Source organism: Chelonoidis abingdonii, chromosome 3 (genome assembly GCF_003597395.2).
Source record: "Chelonoidis abingdonii isolate Lonesome George chromosome 3, CheloAbing_2.0, whole genome shotgun sequence".
NCBI lineage: Eukaryota > Metazoa > Chordata > Testudines > Testudinidae > Chelonoidis > Chelonoidis abingdonii.
The window spans coordinates 80,080,040-80,107,414 of record NC_133771.1 but is presented as its reverse complement, the minus strand read 5'-3'; the positions used below and the strand labels follow the sequence as shown (position 1 = coordinate 80,107,414).

The following is a 27,375-nucleotide window of genomic DNA, read 5'->3' as shown; positions in this document are numbered from 1 at the left end:
TGGCTGGCCGGGCTGGTTTGTTTCCCTGCCATGTCCGCAGGTTCGGCCGATCGCGGCTCCCACTGGCCGCGGTTTGCCCAATGGGGGCTGTGGGAATTGGCAGCCAGCACATCCTGTGCTGCTTCCCGCAGCCCCCATTGGCCTGGAGCAGCGAACCGCGGCCAGTGGGAGCCACTGTATGGGGAGATTTTGGCAAACCAGTAAAGTGCCTGAAACCACTATGGCTTATTGTTAAAGGCAGCCTAGTCAGCAAGCTGTAAATTTGCCATTCAGCAGTCTCATCTTGACCAAGCAGGAGGGGGGAGTTTTGGGTGCCTCGGAAAGGGCAGCTTAATCCCACATCCTTCCTAATAAAAATTGTGTTTAAAGTTGCTGATACATGCATTTTAAAAAAGCAAAATGTGCCCCAGAAATGTCTATTGGGGTCTCAAGGCTGTGAACTCTGAAAAAAACCCATACCTGGTTAATCAATCATCAGAAGAAACCTCTTGCTTGACCATTAAAACTGTGTACTTTACAAGTTTTCTTTAAGAAACATGTCATTCTATTACTAATGTATAAATAAGAGGAAAAAGCTTGAGATTGGGGACTTTTTTTGGATTCTTTTTGGACTCTTCCTCTGGATACATCTTCTGGTCCCCACCGACAGACGGAAGGTTTGGCCACCGAAAGTCTGACACTGTGTCACTTGAGAGCCACACTCAGCTTTGGTAATTATCAAGGGTTTGGGGTGTTTTACTAACTTGTTGCGGATGTGTGTAAGTGCTTAAGACTAAGTAAAGTTTAGCTTTAAGTGAAAGCACTCTTGTGTTGTCCTGTTTGTGCCAGCCATCTATCGGTCGGACGGCTGTGTCTTCCGTAACTTATTTCCGAACACCAACTTGCACAAAGTAAAAGTTACCAAAAGCTTTGGGTTAAAAGAACCCTGGGTAACACTGCAATCGGCCGAACTTGCGGACATGGCAGGTAAACAAACTGGCCCGGCCTGCCAGGGTGCTTACCCTGGCGGGCCGTGTGCCAAAGGTTGCAGATCCCTGGCCTAATCACTGAATTGACAAATAAAATTCTACAGAGGAGCTATGGCTCAGTTTGCTGTTACATTTTAAAGAAGACATCAGTAACTTACGGAATAGTTTTCTAACAATAGGTGTTTTTTATGAAGTGTCTTATGTTGTGTTTTGTCTTAACCATGTGTTTATATTTGCTGTGGCAAATAAAGCAATTTAAAAATATTTTTTAAGCTATTAAGTAAACTCTCCTGGTTTATAGACACCACTGATTTTTTTTTAATTATATAAACTTTATTGCTTTTGCTAGAGTCATAGACTTCAAGGTCAGAAGGGACCATCATGATCATCTAGTCCAGGGGTTCTCAAACTAGGGGTCAGGACCCCTCAGGGGGTCACGAGGTTATTACATGGAAGGTCGTAAGCTGTTAGCCTCCACCCAAACCCCGCTTTGCATCCAACGTTTATGATGATGTTAAATATATAAAAGGGTTTTTAAATTATAAGGGGAGTGCACTCAGAGGCTTGCTCTGCAAAAGGGGTCACCAGCACAAAAGTTTGAGAACCAATGAGCTAGTCTGACCTGCTGCACAATGCAGGCTACAGAACCTCACCCATTCCTGTATAGACCCCTAACCTCTGTCTGAGTTACTGAAGTCCTCAAATCATGGTTAAAGACTAAGTTACAGAGAATTCACCATTTACACTACTTTAAGCCTGCAAGTGCATTATGCTGCAGGGGAAGGTGAAACTAGTTAGCTTTAAAACTTAAGGTTGTGTAAGACTGAGAGGAAGGGGAGGGAAGGAGAGGATCTGATTAAAGTAAATTTGGTTATGCAGAGACAATTTAACTATACTAGAATTTGATTTGCTGGTTTGGTTGCTAGTTTGATATCCACAAGAGAGCTGATTAAAAAAACACTAACAAAATATAGTTTTAATTGTAACATGCTGATTTGGGATATGTTTTGCAGAGACAGTTTGATTTTACCAAAGCTCCAATGGAATCCAGGCAGGATTCCGGTGGAATTATACCTGATTTCCTGCCAGCTTATCTTTCCTAGGTCTGTGGACTACCCTGAGGCCAAGGGACTCCAGGGCTTCCAGAGTCTGCATCTCTGGAGCAGCCTGCCATGTGGACTACCTTGGAGTTGGAGAACCCAGGGCTTCCAGAGGCTGTAGCTCTGGGACAGCCCACCAAGCAGAGTGTCCCGTTGATGAGATTCCGTTCTCTTTCAGAGAGAATTTTAAAATTTTTGTTCGTAATCAGAACAAAACAAAATATCAAAATATTGCAACAAAATGCGTTTATCTTTCCTCACTGTTTCAATAAGCCATGTGAATCAGATGCTTGACGTATTTATATAGTTTTTCTAGGCACTCTCATTTCACTCTGGAAAAACTAAAGCAAGTGTTCAGCTATAGTCAGTTAAATCTGTCTGTTAATGGTCTTTCTCCATAGTTGCCAATGCTGTTAGTTTTGTAAGGCTTTTCCTTGTCAAGATGAGCGGCTACATTTGTGTCTTTCTGGAAAAATTGTTGCTATGCCTACTGTAGCTGTTTCTAAATTTACTTATCTCAGGATACTAACAGTTATTATGGATGATTGATTCTGACCACAATCAAAAACTTACTTACCTTTTAATGGTTGTTTTGCAAGAACAGTCGCTTGCTTGCTCTTATATCTAACTAAACATTTGTCCCTGCCACAAAATGAAATTGGTATTTGTCTCCTGGTAACAAAGTTTTTGGTGTCTCCAGTGTTTTCTTTGTGGGGGTCTGGAATTTGTATTGCATAGTACTGATTCAGGAATCTGTGCAGTACCTTTCTAAATAATCGCTCAGTAGTGCCAAAATAGCCGGCAGCTTATGTAGGAACTGCACCTGCTCTCAATGCTGGGAAAAATGGCAAGTGCGATGACTGACTAGCTTTAGAGGTTTTTCAATGTTTATAATCAGCTGATCTCTAGGATAGTGCTGGGGATACTTCATGGTAGAACAATGAGTCACATTATTGATAACAGAACAACTTTTCCTCCAGTTTCAGTCTTTAGGGTTTTCTTTTTAAAAAAGTCATTGGCACTTTGGCACTCTGCTTTTTCAGCTGTGTTTGAGAGATTTCTAATTCCAATGGTCTATAGGCTCAACGTGATGCTGGGTTACTCTTGTGCCTATATTATTTCTAGTACACACATATTCAGTACTCCTGGAGGAATTCTGAGCCAAAAAATTCAAAATTCTGTACCAAAAAATTAAAACGGCACAATATTTTAAAATTCTGCATATTTTATTTGTTAAAATAACAGAATATAATCACTCTGGTTTCAATTATTTGGGTAATTTATTTAAACTACAATACAATGGATGGAGAATGGGTGTGGGGAGTAATGGAGGAAATTCCCAACCCCCCCGCCTTGCCTAATAGTAATGTAGCTAAGTTTGACCCTTTATTTCTATTATTCATCAACAAATATATGCAGCCATATGTTCAACGTTACATCATGGGCACCTGAAGAGCAAGTGAGGGCTGGGGAATCAAACTCACAATTTATACTGGCTACTGACCATCTCCAGAAAGTTCAGCAGTAAACAGTTTGTGGAGCACATTTTGATAAGAAATGTTTTCAGTCAAAAAAATTTAGACCAGTTCTAATCATGAAAGCGCCATAAGTATTTATAAGGCCAGGATGTTATTTACACCCCTCTGGCAATGGGAAGGAGACTTAAAACTTTTACACCTGTTTTATACTCCTGAGGAAATTCACAAAAATAATGGGAACAATTCACTAAGAAGGCAGGCTGCTACATTCTGCTCTGCCTGAGGGGACAGAGCCTGCCCCATGCCTACCTCCTCAGAAACACCCTGAAGCCCCGCCCCTCCATGCTGAGCATGCTGGAATAGCGAGCAAGAAAGACTGTCTGTCTTTTGTCTCTCACTTGCATGACTGCCCAGCCCCCTCTCCTGATGGTGACTTACCTCTCTACCAGCTGCTTCGGGCACCCGAGCCACCCTGCCTGTGCTTCTGGTGAGGGTCGCATGATCATTCTTGCAGCTTCCCTTTGCTTTTCCGTCAGAAATAATTTTTTTGCAGGGAAGCAAAGAAATCTGCGGAGGACATGAGTTCTGTGTATGTGCAGTGACAGAATTCCACCAGGAATAATTCAGATTTCTAATTTGTTTTATTGGTTAGTAGTTAATGTTAAAAGAATGTCTCCCTTTCCTTATCTTCAACAAGAATGATCAGTATTAGGACTTTTTTTAGACTTACATGGATATGTTAGCATCTTATTGTCAAATAAAGCAAAATATTTTCATGTGGATTTATTGAAGAAGCTGGAGACACCTTTGAAACAAATCTTTTAAAGTTGTTGTGAGACATATTATTCCATTCAGTGACTGTCAAAAGGACACTGAAAAAAGGTATTGATCTAGAGCAAAAGCCATTAGGAAATAAAATATATTATTTCTTTCTGCTTATATTGGATAGTCTCTCATAAAAGTCTTGTGCTGTAGGTCAAAACAGTCTATCCAGTTTTTCTGTCACTGATTAATTTCTGGTGGTTTCAGTTAAACTTAAGAAACTTTCCTTAAGCTGATGTATGCAAGGAAGTCTACAGAATGCAGCTTTGTCTAAATCATTAAAGAAATGTTATCACTGTACTTCTAGTGAGTTTTGTCATCCATCAAATTGCAAAGTGTTTCTTAAGTTGTTACTTGTTGTTTTTTATTTAAATTCTGTATTTGACATACAGTGCTATGTGTAATGGGAATAAAATTTACTTGTTGCAGGAGCATACCCTTTCCTTCACTTTAAATAACTTGTATTTTCTGGGGGAAGGCATTATGTGCTTTTATAAATTACATAATAATCTATGGATATGGAAACACAGACCAGCCTAGGGGCAGAAGCCCATGTGTTGACGGGGCAACATTCAGAAATAGAAAATAATTCTTAATAGGCTATGTAAGAGATACTGCAGTCAGGTGTTAAAATTTTCATAATCAAGCTCTGGTAGAGATACCAACATTTTTTTTGATAATTTCTTTATTCTGATATTTATTTTTTAACCAGGTACTGTTCTTCTACACTTCATCAAACCCAAATTTAGACTAGTTCCAGGTTACAGTCACTTTCCAGACATATTAGTAAGTAGGGCTGTTGATTAATCGCAGTTAACTCATGCAATTAACTCAAAAAATTAACACTGATTAAAAAAATTAATAGCGATTAATTGCACTGTTAAACAATAGAATACCAATTGAAATTTATTAAATATTTTTGGATGCTTTTCTACATTTTCAAATATATTGATTTCTATTACAACACTGAATACTAAATGTACAGTGCTCACTTTATTACTGTAAAATATTTGCACTGTAAAAATAATAAACAAAAGAAATAGTATTTTTCAATTCACCTTATACAAGTACTGTATCTTTTTATCATGAAAATGTAACTTACAAATGCAGATTTTTTTTGTTACATAACTACACTCAAAAACAAAACAATGTAAAACTTTAGAGCCTACAGTTCCACTCAGTCCTACTTAATGTTCAGCCAATTGCTAAGACAACAAGTTTGTTCACATTTACGGGAGATACTGCTGGCTGCTGCTTATTTATAATGTCACCTGAAAGTGAGAACAGGCATTCTCATGGCACTTTTGTAGCTGGTGTTGCAAGGTATTTACGTGCCAGATACGCTAAACATTCGTCTGTCCCTTCATGCTTCGGCCACCGTTCCATGCTTCCATGCTGCTGATCATTAAAAAAAAAAATTAAAAAAAAATGCATTAATTAAATTTGTGACTGAACTCCTTGGGGGAGAATTATATGTCTCCTGTTCTGTTTTACTCACAATCTTCCATATATTTCATGTTATAGCAGTCTCGGATGATGACCCAGCACGTTTGTTTTAAGAAGAGTTTTTCGTAGCAGGTTTGAAAAAATGTAAAGAAGGTAGCAATGTGATATTTCTAAGGATAGATACAGCACTTGACCCAAGGTTTAAGAATCTGAAGTGCCCTCCAAAATCTGAGAGGAATGAGGTGTGGAGCATGCTTTCAGATGTCTTAAAAGAGCAACAGTCCAATGCAGAAACTGCAGAACCTGAACCACCAGAAAAGAAAATCAACCTTCTGCTGGTGGCATCTGACTCATGATGATGAAAATGAACATGCATCTGTCAGCTCTGCTTTGGATCATTATCGAGCAGAACCCATCATCAGCATGGATGCATATCTTCTGGAATGGTGGTTGAAGCATGAAGGGACATATGAATCTTTAGTGCATCTGGCATGTAAATATCTTGTGATACTGGCTACAACAACCAGATATCAGAACATTTGCATACTTGCACATTGCACTCAGATAACAAGGAACAGGCTGACCCATTCCAATAACAGGGCTAAAAGGGTAATATGATGGATAGAGTTGTTTTGTTTGAACCAACATGTACAAGGTGAAAGGTGGCACCTTACTACATAGAGGGGTTGTACCTTGCTATGTAGAAGGGTTGCACCTCAATACGTCAGGAGTTTGTTTGCACCTGTGTATAAGAATGCATCCCTGGGGCAGTGTCTTTGTCCAGCCGCGGGGGCAGTGAAAAGTCCCGCCACTGACTGAGCTGAGTCCAGTGCCGGGGGCACATATTAGTAGTATGCCCTGTAGAGTAAAAATCTAGGGGGAACTATCATTGTGCTTCATTTGACAATAAACCTGGCTGAAGTGCCTTCATACCTTACTAGACTCTGTGGTCATTGGGGGTTTTCTCGGGATCTGCTGTGTCAGCTGTCTGCGCAGAGCTGGAACAGCACACAGAGGGAACACACACGCAGCTGAGTAATATCAACATTGAAGAGAGCAGAGCACCACACCGGTAGCATCTAACAACACTGGTGACCCTGACCGCTAATCTGGTTAGTAAGCAAGCTGTCCGCTGGCATATGTACAACTCTATCCATCATATTCCCCTTTTGGCCCTGTTATTGGAATGGGTCAGCCGGTTCCTTGTTATCTGTGTGGAATGTGCAAGTATGCAAATATTCTGATTTCTGGTGTCCAGTACCTTTTAGGTATGTCTTTTTTTCTGCAGCATCAGCCCTTTCCTTGCCAGCTTCTATGAGCAGGGCCTGCCTCTGGCTCACAGCTTAACTTTGCTTTATGTTAGCAAAGTCTTAACCATTACTTTAGTTCAGGCCTTAGGCCTCATATCAGGCCTCTGATACCAAGATTTATATCTCAGGGCCTCCTCTTACTACATCAGGTGACATTGTAAACAAGACATAGGCAGCACTATCTGCTGCAAATTGTAACCAGACTTGTTTTTCTGAGCGATTGGCTGAAGTAGGACTGAGGGGACTTGTATGTTTAAAGTTTTACATTGTTTTGTTTTTGAATGCAGTTATTTTTTGTATGTAATTCTATATCTGTAAGTTCAACTTTCATTGTAAAGAGATTGAACTACAGTACTTGTATTAGGTGAATTGAAATACATGATTTCTTTTGTTTTTTTACAGTGCAAATATTTGTAATAAAAAATAAATATAAAGTGAGCACTGTATGCCTTGTGTTCTGTGTTGTAATTGAAATTGGTATATTTGAAAATGTAGAAAACATCCAAAATATTTAAATAAATGGTATTCTATTCTTGTTTATCAGTGCGATTAATCACAATTAATTTTTAATCGCTTGACAGCCCTAGTAGTAAGTCATAAATTATGTGTTCTCTTTTCTGTAAGTTCTACTTGGTGTTAACTTTTGTAATGCAGCAAAACTCCTATGTTTCTCCTCAGTATCTCTATTTTGGTCACTATGTCTTATATGCAATGCCTCATATTTTTTGCTGTCTGCTGTGGTGCTTTCTGGGTCTGAACCAAATGCCATTGAAGTAAATGGAAAGAATCTAACTTCAGTGGGCTTTCGATCAGGCCCAAGAAATGTGTCCAGGTTTTTCCATATTGCATTAAAGATATCACTGAGATCAACATGCACAACAGAAGATTTATTAAGAATTATTAAAAATCACTCCCTATCTTGACCAGACTACCCCTTTCTTTCAGTAGAGACTGGGACACTCCCTTTTTCCAGGCAGGAGGAACCTGCCATTAAGATCTTTTTGGAAATGTAAGGAGGAAAAGGAGTCATAAGTCCACTCAATTTAGGCTTAATTTGCACCTTTATTTATAAAAATTTAAGATGAAATTGTTACTTAGTGTCAGAACATACATTTGTGACAGATGATAAACAGATGAGACAGAATAGGTAGGGGCCCAAGTTACTGCATTGCAAGGCATAAGAAAGTTCTGTTCTTTATGATGGTCATCTCTGCCTCTGATCCTTCCTTTTTTCAGTTTTTGGTCCAGTAGTTCTCCAGTTTGCCAACTCCCTCCATGTGGATTCCTATGCCCTTCCACATTAAATATTTATTAACTTGTCTCCAATCAGCATTCAGCATTTGTTGCATAACGTGTGCATTGAACATACTTAAGCTTCAATTTACACAGTTTTTGCTGTCCATGTGTCATTTTTGTGTCATTATGTTGTCATTTCACCTTGCCCTTAATTTTTCCCATTTAAAGGCACTTTAGCATTACTGATTGTGTATTTTATTATACCATTTATCTCTTCCTTTTACTGAAAGTTTTCTAACGCAACATATCACCTTTGTTCTGTCAGCAATAGAATTGTTTAAGCAAATCTGTGTAAGAGGAAGGAACTGGCAAAACATCACTCATGCCAAGCAAAGTTAGGCTGAGGCCTTCGCCTAAATGATACCTCATCTAAACTCATTCACCATCCAGAATTATAAATGATTAAATTATAGTTAAAAGAGCTCTAAATCTTGCCACTTCAAAAATTCATCTGTATGTTTCAGTATCATAATTTTGTGTGTGTGTGTGTTTCATAGCTGTTTTATTTTGCAAGTGGGGGAGATAGAGAGCACCATGACCTCAAAATGTCACTCTTTTTTGTGTCTTCTTCAGACATTGTTTTCCAAGAGATTTTTTTACTCCAAATTCAACGTTACATTTGTGAATCACTTAAAAAGGCTTCATCAGTAATTATTTTCGTTGCATTTTGAGTGTGGCTCCTTATTTTAGAATCTTCACAGTCCTTGTTCTCTAACCATCTCCCCCAAAAGCTTAAACAAGTTAGCCAAGAAACTCTCTTCACAAATAATTTATTTTACTATTAAAACAAAGTCCAAAAAGTTAGTACACAACCAAGGCACCAAGCAATAGTAGAAACAGCAAGGTACTAGGACCATCTCAGTATCTTCGACTCTTTCCGCGTGCACACATGCGCACACACACACACCTCTACATAACGCTGCCCTTGGGAGCCAAAAAATCTTACCATGTTATAGGTGAAACCGTGTTATATTGAACTTGCTTTGATCCACCGGAGTGCGCAGTCCCGCTCCCGTGAGCACTTCTTTACTGCGTTATATCCAAATTCGTGTTATATCGTGTGGTGTTATATCAAGGTAGCCATGTATATAAAATATGGAGCAGGGGATGTGTGGAAGACGCACTTCACCTCCATTCCCTACTAGTTTGGGAAGGAGGCGAGTTCTTATTATTTTTACCCAGCTGCCAGAGGGCTGTTTTTCAAAATTGAGATGGTTACTGACTAGCAGCTGATATGAAAGAATAAAACTGTTATTCAGTATGTATTGTGAATTATTCTAAACATATATTTTCTCCTTCCTCCCCATTAAGGTCCTTTGAAATTAGACGCTTGTCTCCCACCTTGCTTGTTGGTCTAGCATGGTATCAACAAACAAGATAGTTCATAGTTGAGTTGAGGACACCTAGCTATGACTTTTGGAAACCAAAATAGGGAAAAATGTATACTGGGTAATATGTTTAGCATAATTTGTGTTTGAATTTCATTCTTATCTTTCCTGAGAGATTTAATACACAAATTAAATATGAATAGGCTACATTTAATTACGTAGCTGCTGTAAAGAAAATGTGTAGGAAAGTTGGGGGGAATTTATGGGGTTGGGAAGGTGATAGCCCTTACTTAAAATGAGCATTGTGACTTATTTTAGTGACTAGGAAATTTAAGACAGACAGAATCTAATTTTACAGCATAACTATTGTGGAAAAAGTATTGGCAATTTAAAAAACCTGATGAAAGATTTAAAAAATGTTGCGAGTAAGTGTGTTGAAATTAGATATAGGCAGGAAAATGTGTTATGGTTTGATGGCTTAAAGGATTAAGATTTTATAATTTTTTTATAATTTATTATTTAAAGTAGAAAGTATGTCTGTGGTTATGAAGTTTTTTTTTCCCTTTCAGCATAGCTCCACAAATCTACATTGGGTGAACATTTGTAGTTAGGAACTGAACTGAAGCTATGTGCAGTAAACTAGGTCATGTCACATAGGGGAAACAACACAGTACAATGGTGGCTGACCCCTACTTCTGCGTGCAAAAAAAAAAAAAAAAAAAAAGGGTTCTAAGCTTTACCCCATACTTGACTGACAATTTTTTTTCACAGTTGGCCAATTTTACTTTACATAAATAAAATTTTCTTTAACTTTAGTTCTAATGCTGTTTCTGAGGCATTATTGGCATACTCTGCTGACTTGTAGGGCTGCAGCCACCTTCATGATTGTAATGGAAGAAATGTACACGAAAATGTCTTTGTCCTGTGCGGAGAGTGATGTTCGTATCTTGCAAGTAGGAAAATCTTCATAGGTAATCCCTGCAGCTCCTGTCCCCCAAGCCAATGCTCAGACATGAGACTGGGTACATGATGCAAGGGGTGTTTTGAGTCTTCCTGGTGTTCAGTTGACCCACTCTTTTGGAGTATATCAATATTGAGATTAAAAACGTGTGGCAGGCCCATGCCAGCTGACTCAAGCTTGCAAGGCTTGGGCTAAGGGACTTCATATTTGCATGTAGATATTTGGGCTTGGGCTTGGGCTGGAGCTAGGATTCTAGGACCCTGTGAGGTGGAAGGGTCCCAGAGCTCAGGCTGCAGCTCGAGCCCAAATGTCTGCAATTAAACAGCCCCTTAGCCTGAGTCCCACCAGCTTGAGTCAACAGGCATGGGCCATCCACATGTGTCTAATTGCAGTGTAGATGTGTAGTCTCAGGTGATGAGATATAGTGGTGAATGTACCCTGTATAAAACAAGGATTAAAAAGTCTTTCAATCTTTAACCCCTCCTAAGAGAGTGCATGGGTGTGGTCCCCAGCAAACTGAGGGGTTGGTCACCTTTGCAGACAGAAGGTTGCTGCCCCAAATCATTGCATCAGAAGAACAGACTAAGAGAAGTACTGTAGATGAGAATGTCAGAATTTAATTATTTTAACTCTGTTGGGTTAACCAGTAATTCTCTATCAGGGCCAGATCTGCCACCCTATCTCACGTAGAGTAATACAATACTCCACATTGAAAAAAATTGGACAAACTGTGATGTAAGATACTTCTTAGTGCAAGTGTGGCAGGGTCTAGCCCTTAGTGTTTCTTGAATCAGGTGTCCTCTTTCACCTGTGAATTTTAAATTGGCTCTATTTATCCCTGGAAAGGTAGGGCAATTTTGTGTCCAGGACAATTCCTAATCCTCTCTACCCTCTTGGTTTTTTTATTGCCACTCATCATAAAATGTGAGGGCTTTCTGTTCTATCAATTTTACAAGTGAAGGCACTGAATGAATACTAGGTGTGACCTATTTTGGATAGAATTACTTTTGTTTAAATCTCCAACAAATACATTGTTACCCAGGACAAAATTATTATAGACCCTTAGTTTATAAACTCTTGTACTATTTTGGGGGAAAATGTTTTAAGGGCATGATCTTTTTGTTTTCTATTTTTCCCTAGTTATTCGAGCTGTTAGGCCCCGAGGGCTTTGAACTCATAGAGAAACTCCTACAGAATAGGTCTATTATTGTGGAGAGATCTCTGTCCTGGCCAAATGATTACAAGCTGCAGTCTCTACAAGGTAAGAAACTATTGAATTTTTTTTCAAAACCGATAAAAGCCAGAATTTTTGAATAACTGCCTGATTAGATAGATCAAACAAGATTTCTTTATTCTATTAAAAAGTTGTCATTATATGCATAATTGAAGAAGGGAGCATGATTTGATTGCCCCTAAGTCTGAATTTAAAAAAATAATTTTCTTTCTTTTTCTTTTTCTTTTTTTTTTTTTTCACTCTCCAATGCTCATTTTTTACCATAGACATTGTGTTGCTCCTTCTTCACCAGATTTTCATGCAGCTGAATCCACGTTTGGTTATTGTTCATGTAGCTTACTGTTTTGCTTTCACTGCATGCTCCTACTGCTCAAATACAAGTCACAGGAGAGTAGCACGTTTGCATTATAGTCACCTTTCAAAAGAATGAGGTGTGAAGAAAGGTTAAGGTGGCATACAAGGATTTGTTTTTATAAAGTACATTGCCTTGCATTATAAATAATTAATTTGAAATCAGTGTTACAAACTTTAAAAAAAAAAAAAAAAAGTAAGGAAAAAATGTGTGAAGCACTCAGGAAAGACAATAATCCAGGCTATGACACTAACTCCATCCAAACTATTATGGGACAATTATGCTAGAAATGACAGAGAAGCAAGAGACTGAGCCAGCTGGCTCCTCTAGAAATTCCCCAGTTGTATGGAGGTTCCAAGCTGCCACCTTATTTATCTTCCTTCAAATCCTCCCTCACCTTTCACCTCTATTGCAATGAGTACAGAAAATTGCCATCTGGTAACGGCTAAGCAGGTGACACACTTTGATTGCGGCTATGAATTGGCTAAGAACTGTGCACACTGCTATGCTGTCCTAAAATAATCTTATTGTTTTTGTTACTGTTTCCTCCCATCTTCCCACTTGTTTCTCACTCTCAGGTTATGTCATATCTTTTTTTTTTAAATTGGAAACTACATAGAATGGAAACATTCATTTTCTATATGTCCGCACAGTGTGTAGCAGAATGAGGGCCTAACCTGCTCGAGGCCTTCAGGTCCCACAACAATATAAAGTTAATGACTGTGCTGCTCAGTTGAGAACCCACCTAATGATCTGCTGGTTAAAGACTTGGGAACAGGAAAAGATACCTCAGTTGGAAAAAGAAGTAGAGCAGTTTTCCAAGAAAACACTGTTTTTCCAAGGCCCTGTAGGCATTATGTAAACTGTACAAACTACTAACTGTCCTGCAAAATCTACATGCAGTAGCTCTGTCAGGCCACCAGGAGCAGCTGATGGTTAGATTGGTGAGAGAGAAGCTGCTCATGCATGGGCTTCTTGCAAACTACCTATTTGTTCACTTGTTACTGAGTCGATTACAACAGTAAGAAGCAGTACTTTTTTGACTGTACTGCAGATTATATCAATAAACGTGTGCCCAAAGTGTCCATCCAGAGATCCCAGTATGGCAGGAGCTGCCAAGAAATTTAAACTGAAGGATTTGGCAAGGTGGTCTAATAGATGGGAGAAGATGTTTTCACTCCTCTTTTTAGAATGGAAAACCAATGAATATGATCATCACAATTAAATTATCCAGCAGTAAATTGCTTGTGATCTTCAGTTTTTCAAACCCTAAATAGAAAGTTTTGCTAGCCTGTAAAACTTATGGCTGACAGTAGTAGACTGCAGAGCGGTGGTGAGTGGATTTATGTCACAATGTATGCCAGCCTTGTAGAGTTGGTAAGCCGTGTGGACTCTCAAATGGTCAGGGAATACTGTATTTTTCCTCAACAGTCAGTCTTTAGATTGCTAGTTAGATTGGAGCCTGTGTGTAGAAAATAATGTTGTGCCAATTAATTTAATTGTCTCACAATACACTAATTGCAAATACAAAGGAATTTTTTGGCAACAGGGTGAGCAGCACATAGGGTACGTGTGCACAGCCTGTGACAGCAAGCCTCTTAGTCTGGATTGAGTGACTTGGGCTTGCGGGACTCACCCTATTGCACTCAAAATAGCTATGTAGGTTTTGCAGCTCAGGCTGGAGCTCAGGCTCTGAAGCTTGGGGAGGTGAGTGGGTTCTGAGCCCAAGGTTCAGCCTGAGCCTCAATTTCAATATGCTGTCTACACAGCTATTTTTAGCATTGTAGTGCAAGCCCTGGAAGCCTGAGTCTGTAAACCTGGGCTGGGAGAAGGCATCTGCAGACTGGACCTTCTAGATCTTCCCAGAGAGAAGAACGGCAATAGGTGGAGCATGTGAGAAGGGCCCATAAGGATGGTCTGCAGTTTTAAATGTGTTATTTAATAACAGAATTTTAAACATTGTCCAGTGTAGAGAGCCACTCTGGACAAATATGGCATTACAATCGTGTTCGGAAACTAGTTTTTTTTTGTCTGCAGTATACATTAGAATTCCTTTATCTGCTATGGAAACACAGCTACGTGTAGTATGAATACAATGTACGGCAATGGAACGTGACAGTGAAGAGTGGGCTGTTTTGGGCTTTGCAAACGCATCCTGGGAATTTCAGTCTCAGATGAATTCCTAGTCCCACCCCCAGTTTACCAAAATGCTGTTTTTCAAAGGTTGGCTACAGTTATATATTTGTAGAATTTAAAATTTGAGGATTCCATTGTAAATTGGAAAAATTGCTGGATGCAAATATGAGGTATGAGGAATTGTAATTGTATGTAATAAATTTCAGACCTAACTTACCTCATTTTCCTTTTCAAAGTTACATTTTAAATGAAAACTCTAGTAGAACATTGACAAAAAATTTATACTACTGTATTAAAAAGCAATCAGAATTTATACTACTATATTAAAAAAAGCAGTCTCTAGATCACTAAACACCTAACATGGATAGATATATTTCCAGTCCAGTTATACCAAATAATTACTGTTGATTGAATCTGTTGATTTAAAACATTTCTTTACAGAAGAATAACAGTGTTAAATCAAGATGAGAATATATTTTAACTGCACATCTGAAGTTTCTGTCAGAATAGTATAGTGGATATTGCACTGGATTGTGACCTAGGAAAATGGTTCCCAACCTTTTCTCTGCCATGGCGCCTTGAATTATTTTGAGGCACAACACCATATTGTCTCCAAATGAACTCATGAATATTCACGAGCCAATCCAGAACTAGGCTAGTGGGTTTAAAATCAAAACAATTGACTGAGAAACACTGAATTAGGAGACCTGGGTTGTATTCCTGGCTCTGCCATTGACCAGCTGTTTGACATTGGACACAACACATCACCTTTCTATGCATCAGTTTCCCTATTTGTTAAACGGGGATAATAATATTAACCTAATTTATAAGAGTGAGGTGGTTTTCTAGACTGTGGCCAACATTTTCAGACCTGGGTGTCTAAAGTTAGGTTCTTCTTCGAATGATTGCTCATGTGTATTTCACAATAGGTGTGCGTGCTTGCCACATGCACCGGTGCTGGAAGTTTTCCCCCTAGTAGCACCCATAGCGGGGGAGAGCCCCTGCGACCCCTGAAGTGGTGCCTCCATGGCACAGTATAAGGGGAGCAGCATGTTCACCCCCACCCTCAGTTCCTTCTTGCCAGACAACTCCGACAGAGGGCAAGGAAGGTGGGATGTGTAGTAGACATGAACAACACATCTCGAAGAACACGTTATGGAAAAGGTAATTGTCTTTTCCTCTTAGAGTGATCGCTCATGTGTATTCCAGAATAGGTGATTCTAAGCTATATCTGTTGGAAGTGGGTAGCAGTTCACAAGTTCCCATGACAGAGGCCAGCCCTGTCGAACCTGGTGTCATCCCAGGCATGGTATAAGGGGAGCTGCGTGCTCCCCCCACCCTCAGTTCCTTCTTGCTGCCAGTGAAGGTGCGTTGGAACTGCTCTGCTCCAGCTTCACTGTACCCCATCCCAGAACTGTTTGTTCGTTCAGCGTTAGTACCTGTAGTTAGTTAGCTGTTTAGTTAGTCAGTGAACCCGGGCCGGGGCATGCCCTGTGCTCTAGGGTTTGTCGTGCAGCTCTTGTAGGTGTTCTATGCTAAGTAGTGACCCACACGCAGACTGTTTGCGCTGCTTGGGAGAAACCTATATCCGTGAAAGGAGCAAGATTTGAAAGTCATTTAAGCCTCGGGCCAAAAGAGACATTAGGCTCCAGGCCATCCTGATGCAGTCAGCACTGATCCCAATCCGCTGCTCTGAACTGGTACCCGGCAAGACAGCCTCGGTACGCGACGACCCTCTGGTGCCGACGACCAGCCGGCACCGCTACCCATCCATGGGGCACACCAAAAAGGCCAGGAAGACTCCCTCTTCACAGCGTCACTGAGGGAAGTCTGGGACAGAGGCTAGGCCCACATCGGGCAGTCCTTGATTCCCCCCCCACTAGGCCTCTGACCCAAGTTGAGCGGAGTAATCTGGCCTCTTAGGGACAGGCCTGGGACGTCATGTCCATGCTGGTACCCGGAGCGCTGCCGATGTTGGCCCCACGCTCCAGAGGCAAGCCGCCGCTGGGATCTCCACAGTTATCTCCAGCCTGGTACCGGTCTCAATCGAGGGAACGTTTCCGACGCCGATCATCGCCCAGCAACCGCTCGGGGCAAAGTCCAGGTGGATCACCCTCGATGATGACCGGACTGTCTGGCTGGGTCCCGTCCATCCAGGACTTGTGACACTGCTTGTCCTCAAGAAGCGATTATCTACGGGACAGTGCAGGCTTCGCTGTCAGTCCTTATCTCAGAATGGGTATTGCAGTCGTTCATGGCATGGTCATCGACGCTGTTCCCACTCGGACTCCTGCTCGAAGTCTCTGCCAAGACATCGAGGCCGTTCACGGAGTAGCTATTACCATTGGTACCGGTCCTCCACATTGAGATTGTGGTCCTGTGGCCGTCGTAGATCCCAGCACCGCCGCTCCTCTCGGTCCAGAGACAGCAGCAGATCTTACGCCAGCCTGGTCTCCATTTTTAGCAATCCTTTGATGGGCCAGGCCAGACAATCTGGACAGCCAGCCGTACTGGTGCTACAGCAGGTGCAGTGGCACCGAGTGTCATGGCTGGCCCAGTGGTACCAGAGGGCACCGTGGCCTCCTGTGGGAGCTCGCTCAGTGGCTGGAGCTTTGGAAGCACCATCAGCCTCCCTCTCCAGACCCCCAAGAAGGGAGTTGGTGGGATGTATGTGCTCGGCACTGTGCCCAGAGTCTGACCGGGTGATGGACCCTCCGGTGCCGGACGACACCCAGAGCACTGCACCGGCCTCTTTGCCCCACTCGGAGGAGGCGATTACAGCCTCACCCCTCTGCATCCCGCAGGAGGACTTCAGGGCCCACAAAGAACTCTTAAAGAGGGTGGCAGCAAGCCTATACTTCCAGGTAGAGCAGATGGAGGAGCCCTCGGACTTGATGTGTAACGTATTGTCCCCATCGGGACCGGGTAGGGTAACCTTGCCTCTCCATGAAGGGATGGCTAAGATTTCAAATGCCCTGTGGCAAACACTGGCCTCGTTGGTCCCCATCTCTAAAAAGGCGGAACACAAGTACTTTGTACCCACTAAGGGGCATGTGTACTTGTATAACCACCTGGTGCCCAACACCCTGGTGGTTGAGTCGGTCAACCACAGGGAACGGCAGAGTCAGCCATCCTTGACCCCAAAAAACAAAGACTATCGGAGACTGGAGTCTTTTGGAAGGAAAATTTATTAATTTTCGAGCTTCGAGTTACAAGTGACGAGCCATGAGGCTCTCCTGGACCGGTACGAATTCAATCTGGGGGGCTTCATGCCTCAGTTTAAGAACTCCCTCCAGGAGCGCGATAGGAAGGAGTTCAAGGCGCTAGTGGAGGAAGGGGCTCTGACCTCCGTGCCAATGTACATGGCCTTTCATAAGGACAAGGTCTAGCTCCGCCCACACCTCACATTCCTCCCGAAGGTGGTCTCTGCCTACCACATGGGTCAGGATGTTTTTCTACTGGTCATCTACTCCAAGCCTCGCCCGTCTAGTAATGAGTGCCGTCTCCACAAGCTCGATATGCGGTGGGCTCTGGCTTTCTACCTCAAGCAGACTCAGTTGTTCAGAAAGTCCTTACAACTGTTTATCGCCTTGGCTGAGCGCGCAAGGGGCCAGCTGATTTCCACTCAATGGCTTTCCAATTAGATCACTTTGTGCATCTGTTCCTGTTACGAACTGGTGAGTGTCCCCCAGCCACCCATTGTGAGGGCACACTCGAATCGGGCGCAGGCCTTGTCGGCTGCCTTCATGGCCCACGTCCCCATTCAGGACATTTGTAGGGCTGCCATGTGGTCTTCGATTCACACGATTCACCTTGAACTATGCGATCGTCCCCCAGACCAGGGATGATGCCAGGTTCGGCAGGGGTGTCCTCCGCTCTGGGAACGTGTGAACTCCTACACACCTCCAGCAGATTAGCTTAGAATCACCTATTCTGGAATACACATGAGCAATCACTATAAGATGAAAAGACAGTTACCTTTTCCATAACTGATGTTCTTTGAGATGTGTTATTCATGTTTATTCCATATCCTGCCCTCCTTGCCCTCAGTCGGAGTTGTCTGGCAAGAAGGAACTGAGGCGGGGGGTGTGCGCAGCTCGCCTTATACCGTGCCATGGACGCACCACTCCAGGGGTCGCAGGGGCACTCTCCTCCCACGGGTGCTGTTAGGGGAAAAACTTCCGGCACCGGTGCACATGGTGAGCACGCGTACCTATTGTGGAATAGACATAAGCAACACATCTCGAAGAACACCAGTTATGGAAAAGGTAACCATCTTCTCTTAAACTGATATTTATGTATCTAAATAAAGTGGTCTGAATGTTTTTCAGAAGTGGTGAGCAGTTGCAAATCTTATTGAAGTCAATGTAAGCTGCAGGTGTTTGGCAGCTTTCATTTACAGCAGGGCCAACATTTTCAAAAGTGAGAGCCTACAGTTAAGAAACCAAGGCCATATTTAGAAGTTTGAATAGGTAGGTTGATTTTTCAAAAGTGATGACAGCTTAACAGCCTCCATGCTCTTCAAAGAGAGCTATTAATCTATCTATTCTACAGTCTTTGAAATCAGGCCATTTATTTTGGTGCTTAAATGTAGACTTAGGAACCTGAATTGTAGGCTCTCACTTCGAAAATCATGGCCCACATGCCTAAATATGTATTCAGAAGCCTAACTGTAGGCAACTAGATTTGACAGCTCTGGCTTGTTTATATCATAAAAGTCCCAGACATCTCTGCTACGAACATCACTAGTTTTCTATCTACCGCTGATCTATAAAACCTAATAGCTATGTTGGAAGAATCACCATTTTCCTTAGTGTATGTATGTGAACTATGTAAGAAGACTTTAAGGATCCTTCCCTTTATGACTATACACAGCTAGTTGCCTTCTTTCTAATGTGTTGTAAGGGGTGTATTTGAGCATATTTTAGAGTAGAATGTCTGATATAATTTATTTGCACGCCACCAACATATGCATGGTGCTTTATAGATAAGTCAAGTAACAGGTCTCTGCCCTGAGGAGTTCAGTCTGAATTAATACAGTAAGGGATGGCAATAGATATAGGAACGATGAGGATTACAACAGTAAGAGATTGAGAGGTGATTAATATGTGTGCGTGCACCTTGACAGTTTTTCTTTAATGAATCATAACATTCCGACTTTGTCCAATATAGATATTGAGAGAAGTGGGGGCTTGGTCTTTTTGATGTCAGCGTAGGTGGAAGGTATGTTCTGCAAAACTTTTAGCCCAGCAATCAGAATTGAACTCCTGGGTTTAGTTTTTGAAGCTGAATAATCTTCTGCAGAGCCAGAATTACCCAACCCCTGTGCTCACAGATGCAGACTGCTTAGGGATGTAATACATTGTGTTGGGTCTGTAACCTAGTAGAGCATCCATTATCTAGTGCAGGTACATTGGCTGTATCTTGGGGAGAGTCAGATAAAGGCACCAACCAGTTTCCATCCCGTTCTGCCCACCACTGACACTGGGTTGTGGAGGAGGAGTTAGTAGCAATTTTGTGGCTCTTGCTTCCTGCGATGGCATGGGTATATGTCTTAGAGTAACAAGGGACTAATTTCCAACCCTGTACACCCGTTCACCTTCATGCTAGGTGTTTCACAATTTGGCCCCAAGTGCTGTTGAATGAAGAATTCTGTAGTTGAAGGTTGAAGTGAAGCATAATGTTTTCCTAATGATAATGTTTAAATTGTTTTCTCTCTGGGGGCATGGGCTGTGTCTTTCCATGTGTTTTGAAAGAATCTAGCACATTTGCAATCTAAATAATGCTAAACAGTTTTAGGCATTAGTAAGCTGTCACAATTTGTGTTATCTTTTGAAAAATTAAAAAAGCTTTTTAAGTTCATTTAGAAAAATAAGTCAGTCTCTAATGTTCACAGAGAGCCATATCTGTTTCCATGTTGCAGAACGGTGTAAAAAGCTTGCAGGTGACAACACTAAACCCAATTATGGTTGTCAAGTCACAATTCAGTCTGAACAAGAAAAGCTGTTAATGAAACAATATCGTCGGGAAGAAAAACGAATTGCCAGACGAGAAAAACGAGCTGGTGAAGATGGAGAAAGTTTTGGAGAAGGATTAATATGCTTTGATCCCAAGGAGCTGCGGATGCAAAGGTAATAAATGCCAAAAGTTGAAAAATGCTTGTGCTGTAATTGCAGCTTTAATGTATCATAATCATTTATTTTCTTTTAGTTCACCTTTGGTGATTAGATGATTCTGACTTCAAGTCACGTTTTATTACAAGTCTAGAATTTTTTTATATGAAAACCTAATTTTCTGGGATAAGAAAGCAGTCATCTGCTTAATTAGAATCTTCTTGGTCTCATCCACATGGGTTAGATGTAGATTAGGGAGGTAAGCCATCTTCCCGAGTGCTATGCACACACCACTAGCTTAAGATTTATGAAGTCTATACCAAATGTATCAAAACTCCCTCTCCCTCCCCCGATTAATGGGTATTGTTTTCCATGTTGTCATGTAAAAGTGGAGTTGGGGGAGGGAATGCAAGCAAATAAGGCATTGCATTTGGTGTTGAGAAAAACAGCAGTTGGAAATTTAAATATGGAGAACCATAAATTCTGATACACATTATGTACCTGGGAGTGAGAAGAACAAAATCATCAATAAGAACATTCTGTTACTATGATATTAACATACTGTATTTGTTTGCTTTTTTGGCAAGGTAGGCCTGTGATTGGCAGAATTACTTAAGTTATTTTTCTCCTTGCAGAGAACAATCCCTTCTGAATGCTCGAAGTGTGCCGGTCCTAGGCAGGCAGAGAGAGATGGACTTTGAAAAAATTCATTACCCACATGTTTATGATTCCCAGGCTGAAGCTATGAGAACATCAGCATTCATTGGAGGTGCAAAGGTACACCTTTGGTATCTGACCTTTTCTGAACAATGCATTTATCCTGGTAAATAATTTGCAGCTGAGTTTCTTTTGTTCCCTCAGAGGTTTTACTACTAATTGAAGCACTGTACCAAATTTTGCTTCTGCAGATGGTTGAATATTTTCAAATATTTTATTTTTACTTAGACAATAATCTTTCTTCTGATGGGTTGGTTTTCACATCCATGGAGACTTAAGTCATAAAATATATTTTTTTTCTTCCTCAGTTGTTTTTCAAAAGCTGTTGAATTGATTCTAACAAAATTTATGCTTCCTGAAAATCCAGGATTTTAATAACTTTCTCCTTAAATTTAATTTGACCTATCATTTTTAATAGGAAATAAGTATTGTCTAATTCCTCTTGGTTTTATGAACCAACCTCTGGATCGTAAAATGCCTGTCTTTCCCCTCCCCTCCATTTTTTGATTCTGTTGCCACCTGTACAATTAATAAACATATAGGAATTAATTTAACTTTAAGTTCAGTCACATTAGTTGTTAACTTTGTATATGTGACGAAGAGATAAATCATTGGTCACTCAATTATTTCTGGCATATTTTAATGCCATTTTTTTTCTTTCTTCCAGTAACTTTTTTTTTTCAATTGTTACAGATGCTTCTACCGGAGGCGATCCAGAGAGAAAACAACAAAATGTATGAAGAAGTAAAGATCCCTCATAGTGAACCAATGCCTATTGGCATTGAGGAAAAAATAGTTTATATCAAAGACTTAGATGAGGTGAGTAAAACACTTTCTTATTTTTTTTTATAATCAATTGTTTGAAGATACATTGCTACTGAATTTTGCAATGATCTGTGATCCTTTTAAAGCTTTATTTATAGGTTGTATTTAAATGTTAATATTGCAGGGAAGTACTACTCAGTGGTGAAAGCACAGGGCTCAGTCAGTAATTTAGAGCTGTCATTCCATGCTAAAAAAACAAAGCTAAACTACTGAGTCAGTAGTACAATATAGTTGCTTACTGAGTCAATTAAAATGTGGCTGTCGCTTGTAGTGTCAATGATAACGTTAACAATGCTCCTGATTGGGTTAAAGTCCTATTGAAATGTCCACTCACAGTCCTGTGTGACTGTGGGCAAATCACTTAGCTTCTCTTTGCATCAGGATCCATATTAGTTCAAAAAAAAAAATTTGAGTCACAAGGGTGTTGAGATGTTACTCATAAACAGTGGAAGACTACTCTGGAATCTCAGTGACAATACTTTCAAAATTCAAAATAACTATGGTTTATTCAATTACTATGGGATCTAGATTTACTGCTTATCCTTCATTCATGTCTCGTGCTTCCCCCCCCCTCATATCCCATATATGGGATATGGGGGGGAGGTGCCACATGGAACAGTTCTGTGAAGTTTATACGTACACCTCTACCTCAACGTAACGCGACCCGATATAACATGAATTTGGATATAATGTGGTAAAGCAGTGCTCCGGGGGTCGGGGCTGCGCACTCCGATGAATCAAAGCAAGTTCGATATAACACGGTTTCATCTATAACATGGTAAGATTTTTTGGCTCCCGAGAACAGCGTTGTATCAAGGTAGAGGTGTAATACTATAATTACTCAGAACTAACGTGACATTGCACAATTGAAAATATAACTAAAAAGATCTTCTCTGTTAATAGGATGCCAAAAAATTTACCTTTCCATATCAATTGGTAGAGTATGTACACTATTGGAAATACAATTAGAAAAGTTAGTGAAGTGGCATATTATATATATCCTTTGGAAATAAAGTGCTACAGTTGTGAAAAGGATACCAAAATTGAGCTAATGGAACATGCAGCATTATGCCCACTGCTAGCTGAGGGGATGGTGAATTATGTTAAACATAGTAAGAGGACCAAAAAATGCCACCATGGCTAAACAACAAAGTAAAACAAGTGGTTAGAGGCAAAAAGGCATCCTTATTAAATCCTATTGAGGAAAATAGGAAGGATCATAAACTCTAGAAAGTCAAATGTAAAAGTATAATTAGGCAAGCCAAAAAAGAATTTGAAGAGAAACTAGATAAAGACTCAAAAACTAACCGCAATTTTTTTAAGTACATCAGAAGCAGGTAGCCTGCCAAACAATCGGTGGGGCTACTGGATGATTGAAGTGCTGAACGAGCACTCAAGGAAGATAAGGCCATTGCAGAGAAGCTAAATGAATTCTTTGCATCAGTCCTCACTGTAGAAGCTGTGAGAGAAATTTGCACACTTAAACATTCTTTTTAGGTGACAAATCTGAGGAAATGTCCCAGAGTGAGATACTGATAGAGGAGGTTTTGGAACAAATTTATAAATGAAACAGTAATAGGTCACCAGGACCAGATGGTATTCATCTAAGAGTTCTGAAGGAACTCAGATATGAAATTGCAGAACTACTGAGTGTGATATGTAACTCGTCACTTAAATCAGCTTCTGTACCTGACTGGAGGATAGCTAATGTGTCCCCAACTTTTAAAAAGGCCTCAGAGGAGATCATGGCAGTTACAGGCCAGTAAGCCTAACTTCAGTACCAGGCAAATTGGTTGAAACTATAGTAAAGAACACAATTATCAGACACAGAGATGAACGTGATTTATTGGGGAAGAGTCAACATGGCTTTTGTAAAGGAAAATCGTGCCTCACCAATCTATTAGAATTCTTTGAGGGGGTCAACAAGTATGTGGACAAGAGTGATCCAGTGGCTATAATGTACGTGGACTTTCAGAAAGCTTTTGACAAGATCCCTCACCAAAGGCTCCTAAGCAATGTAAGCAGTAATACAGTAAGACGGAAGGTCCACTGATGGATCAGAAATAAGTTAAAAGACAGGAAACAAGGGAGTAGGAATTAAATGGTCAGTTTTCAGAATGGAGCAAGGTAAATAGTGGTGTTCCCGAGGGGTCTGTACTGGGACCAGGGTTGTTCAACATATTCATAAATTATCTGGAAAAAGGGGTAAACAATGAGGTGGCAAAATTTGCAGATGATACAAAAGTACCCAAGATAGTTAAGTCCAAAGTGGATTGTGAAGAATCACCAAGAGATCTCTCAAAACTTTGTTACTGGGCAACAAAATGACAGATGAAATTCAGTGTTGATAACTGCAAAGTAATGCACATTGTAAAACGTAATTCCCAACTATACATAAAAAATGATGGATTCTAAATTAGCTGTCACCATTCAAGAAAAATATCTTGGAGTCGTGGGTAATTTCTGGCTGTTAAAAGCAAGGTAACAAGGAGAAACACCTAAGTAAACCAAATATATCTGCTTCTCTGAATCCTAGTGCTGATAAATCTCATAAACCTGAGGGAAAGGGAGAGAAAATGATCTTGAGTGCGAATTTAGAAACAGTCTGATTTGTCTCTTGGCAGGGAAAGAAATTTTTTCAGGGCACACTCCAGTGTAACAGATGTGGGAACCCAACACTCCCCCACCCCCACCCCCCCCCAAAAAAAAGAGAAACAAAAATCTAGTACATCATTCTTCTCAGTGGACAAACACGTCAAAGTGTATATTGGAAAAGTGGGATATTGTGGCCATTTGACTTTTCCTGTTTTTTATTGTTATAGGTTGTACTTCTAATGTTTTGTAAATACACTTGCCTATTCCATGATGTATCTTAAAGTATATTTTAAATCAAATTAATCAAATATGTCACATTTAAATCTGCCACAATGCATACAGAACACTGCCATCTGATAATGGCTGAAGAGGTTGTGAGCGATTAGTTTACTATGTTTATGATTTGTGCATGCAGCTATCTCTGCTAAAAATTCCTGTTATTAACTCCATCCTCCCTCTTCTCACTCAATCCTCTCTCACTTATATCTTTTTTAGACTGTAAGATTGTAATTGCTTTATATATGTGTACAGTGGCTAGATCCCTGTCCTAGTAAGTCTGCTAGGTATTACAATAATGGATGATAACCTAGACGAGATGAATTCTTTAGTGGTATTTTTGAGGCACAAGCACGTTAGCTGGAGAAAAGATTCTTTAACTAGTCTTATTCTAGGACTAAAAGTGTATGTCTGAAATGGTATAAAGGGGCAAATACTCACACCCTTACTCAGTAGAGTGGGGCTTCTCATAGAGTGAGGTGCTATTTAACTATCAGTAGATTAAGGGTCATGGAAAATCTGCTAAAAGCTGGCAAGCAATGCTAAGAAAGTTTGATAAAAGGGGATGACTATTCACAAATTTCTTGATTGCTTTTGAAATTGGATACTAGAGGATTTTTTTTTAAAACCTATTATAAAACTTGTAGTTAAAAAGCTTTGTTTGATATATTTTGGAATAAATGAGAGAGCATGTACATGGAAACTTAAATTAGTTCATTTTTTATATATAAGGTAGAATTTTAATGTATACTTGAAAATACAAATTCCCTGAAGATACACACCTATTAAAAAGAAAAATTAAATGCTCTGAAATATTTGCATAATTGAATCATTTCAGGGCTCATTTATTTTAAATGTATTATATGTTTTGAAATCTGGAAACAGTTTTCATTAGATAATTAATTTTGGTTGAGTTAATTTATCTGAAATATTATGAACTTCTCTCTGAATTTTAGAACTTCTTTGGAGGATTTCAGATTTCCAGAAAGGGTTTAGCTTTGTGCTTTGGATAAGATTTTTCACTGGAAGAAGTTTTATGCTGAATACTGATATTAAAAATGTCACATTTTATGGCTGCAGTAGCTCAGTTTTCTCTCCATTTATGCTGTCAGATACTTGATAAATATGGCAGTAGGTATTATCAGCCAAGATTACAAAAGAATTTGGTTAGATTCTAATTTTAGCTGGCGTCTGTTTAAAAGAGGTAGTGGTGTGTGTATGTGTGCGTGTAATTGTCTTAAGATATTTCTGAAATGTTCTGAGTAAGAGCACTAGATTAATACTCTTCTCCTTTTACCCCATAGAAGATAACTATACAGTCTTTCTATGGTGTACATTGGAGGGAACCCGCCTCCCCCCTAAAAAGAACAAACAAACAAAAAAACCCCAAGACTTGCTACCTTTAAGTGTCCATGTTCTTTTCACTCATCATGGTGACATACCTGCTCCTATTGAAGCGAATAGCAAAACTCCATTTATCTTAGTGGTGCAGGATCAGTCAGTCTCTCTCTCACTAATAAATAAATGAATGGTGTCATGCATATGTGCTTGAAAATAGAAAGTCCTGGATTTTGTATATTAATACTGTGACAAATGAGATTTTTTTATGTTGGAAATCAGTTTTTCCTTAAATAAATAATCAAATTTTAAATAACAAAACCAAACTCAAACACCTTTCTGTAGGAAAAAATGTTTTCTCTTTTCCATATCCTCCTAGCAACCATTCAAAATATTCAGATTTACTTTATTTTTTTTTAACCTCCGAATTAGCTATAGTTTTAAGGGAGATTATCTCTGGTTAAAGGGACAAGAAAGGAAGACGTTGGCTAGAAAAATACACAGACATAGACAGTCTATCATACTGTAAATACTAGAAACGTTACTGCCCAAATCCCAAAGAGATCATTCAGTTAAGTATGGTTTTTACATCCTTTATATTTCTCAATTTTCCATGAAATCCAGTATGTAAGAGAATTGAGCTTTGGCAATTGCATGGCCAGGCAGCAAAGGTCCTGACAAAAATCTCTGTTTTTTGGATAAGGGAGGGGAAGTTAGAGCTTTTTCCTACATTACTGGGATGATTCCCTCTGGGACCATGTGTCTGTCTGTAATTACTTTTTTAATATACTAGCTAGGGCCCTAGATCTGTGGAAATAAAGCTTTCCTGACTTAATTACCAGCAATCTACCAGCTTTTGGCTGGATGTTTTTAAACCCAGAATGTTATCCATATTTGGCTGGGAAACACCAATTCCAATCCACTCAGTGAGCAAACTTTCGTTTGTCCCAAGTTACATGATCTCTGAGGCTTTGAGTTATTGATTTGATGTGTTTGCCTGGTGTGAAAGGACTGAAATTTATTTGCTGTTGAATCTACTACTGAGCTTCAGTTATAATCTTCTGTAAGCGACTCTTTCCT

At 40.1% G+C, this 27,375-nt stretch overlaps 1 protein-coding gene across 4 annotated transcripts in view; it reads left to right on the top strand.

Annotated features, from left to right (window-relative positions):
- Positions 1–27,375, top strand: part of ASCC3 (activating signal cointegrator 1 complex subunit 3) — a 544,393-nt gene that overhangs the window by 84,017 nt on the left and 433,001 nt on the right. For all 4 annotated transcript variants that reach the window (XR_012655518.1, XM_075063855.1, XM_075063856.1 and 1 more), the window contains exons 5-8: positions 11,850–11,970; positions 20,355–20,562; positions 21,180–21,321; positions 21,955–22,080. Coding sequence is in view for 3 of the 4 variants with exons in the window: in XM_075063855.1 (XP_074919956.1) it covers positions 11,850–11,970; positions 20,355–20,562; positions 21,180–21,321; positions 21,955–22,080 (597 nt within the window). In the remaining variant the exon portion in view is untranslated. The remainder of the gene's footprint in view (positions 1–11,849; positions 11,971–20,354; positions 20,563–21,179; positions 21,322–21,954; positions 22,081–27,375) is intronic.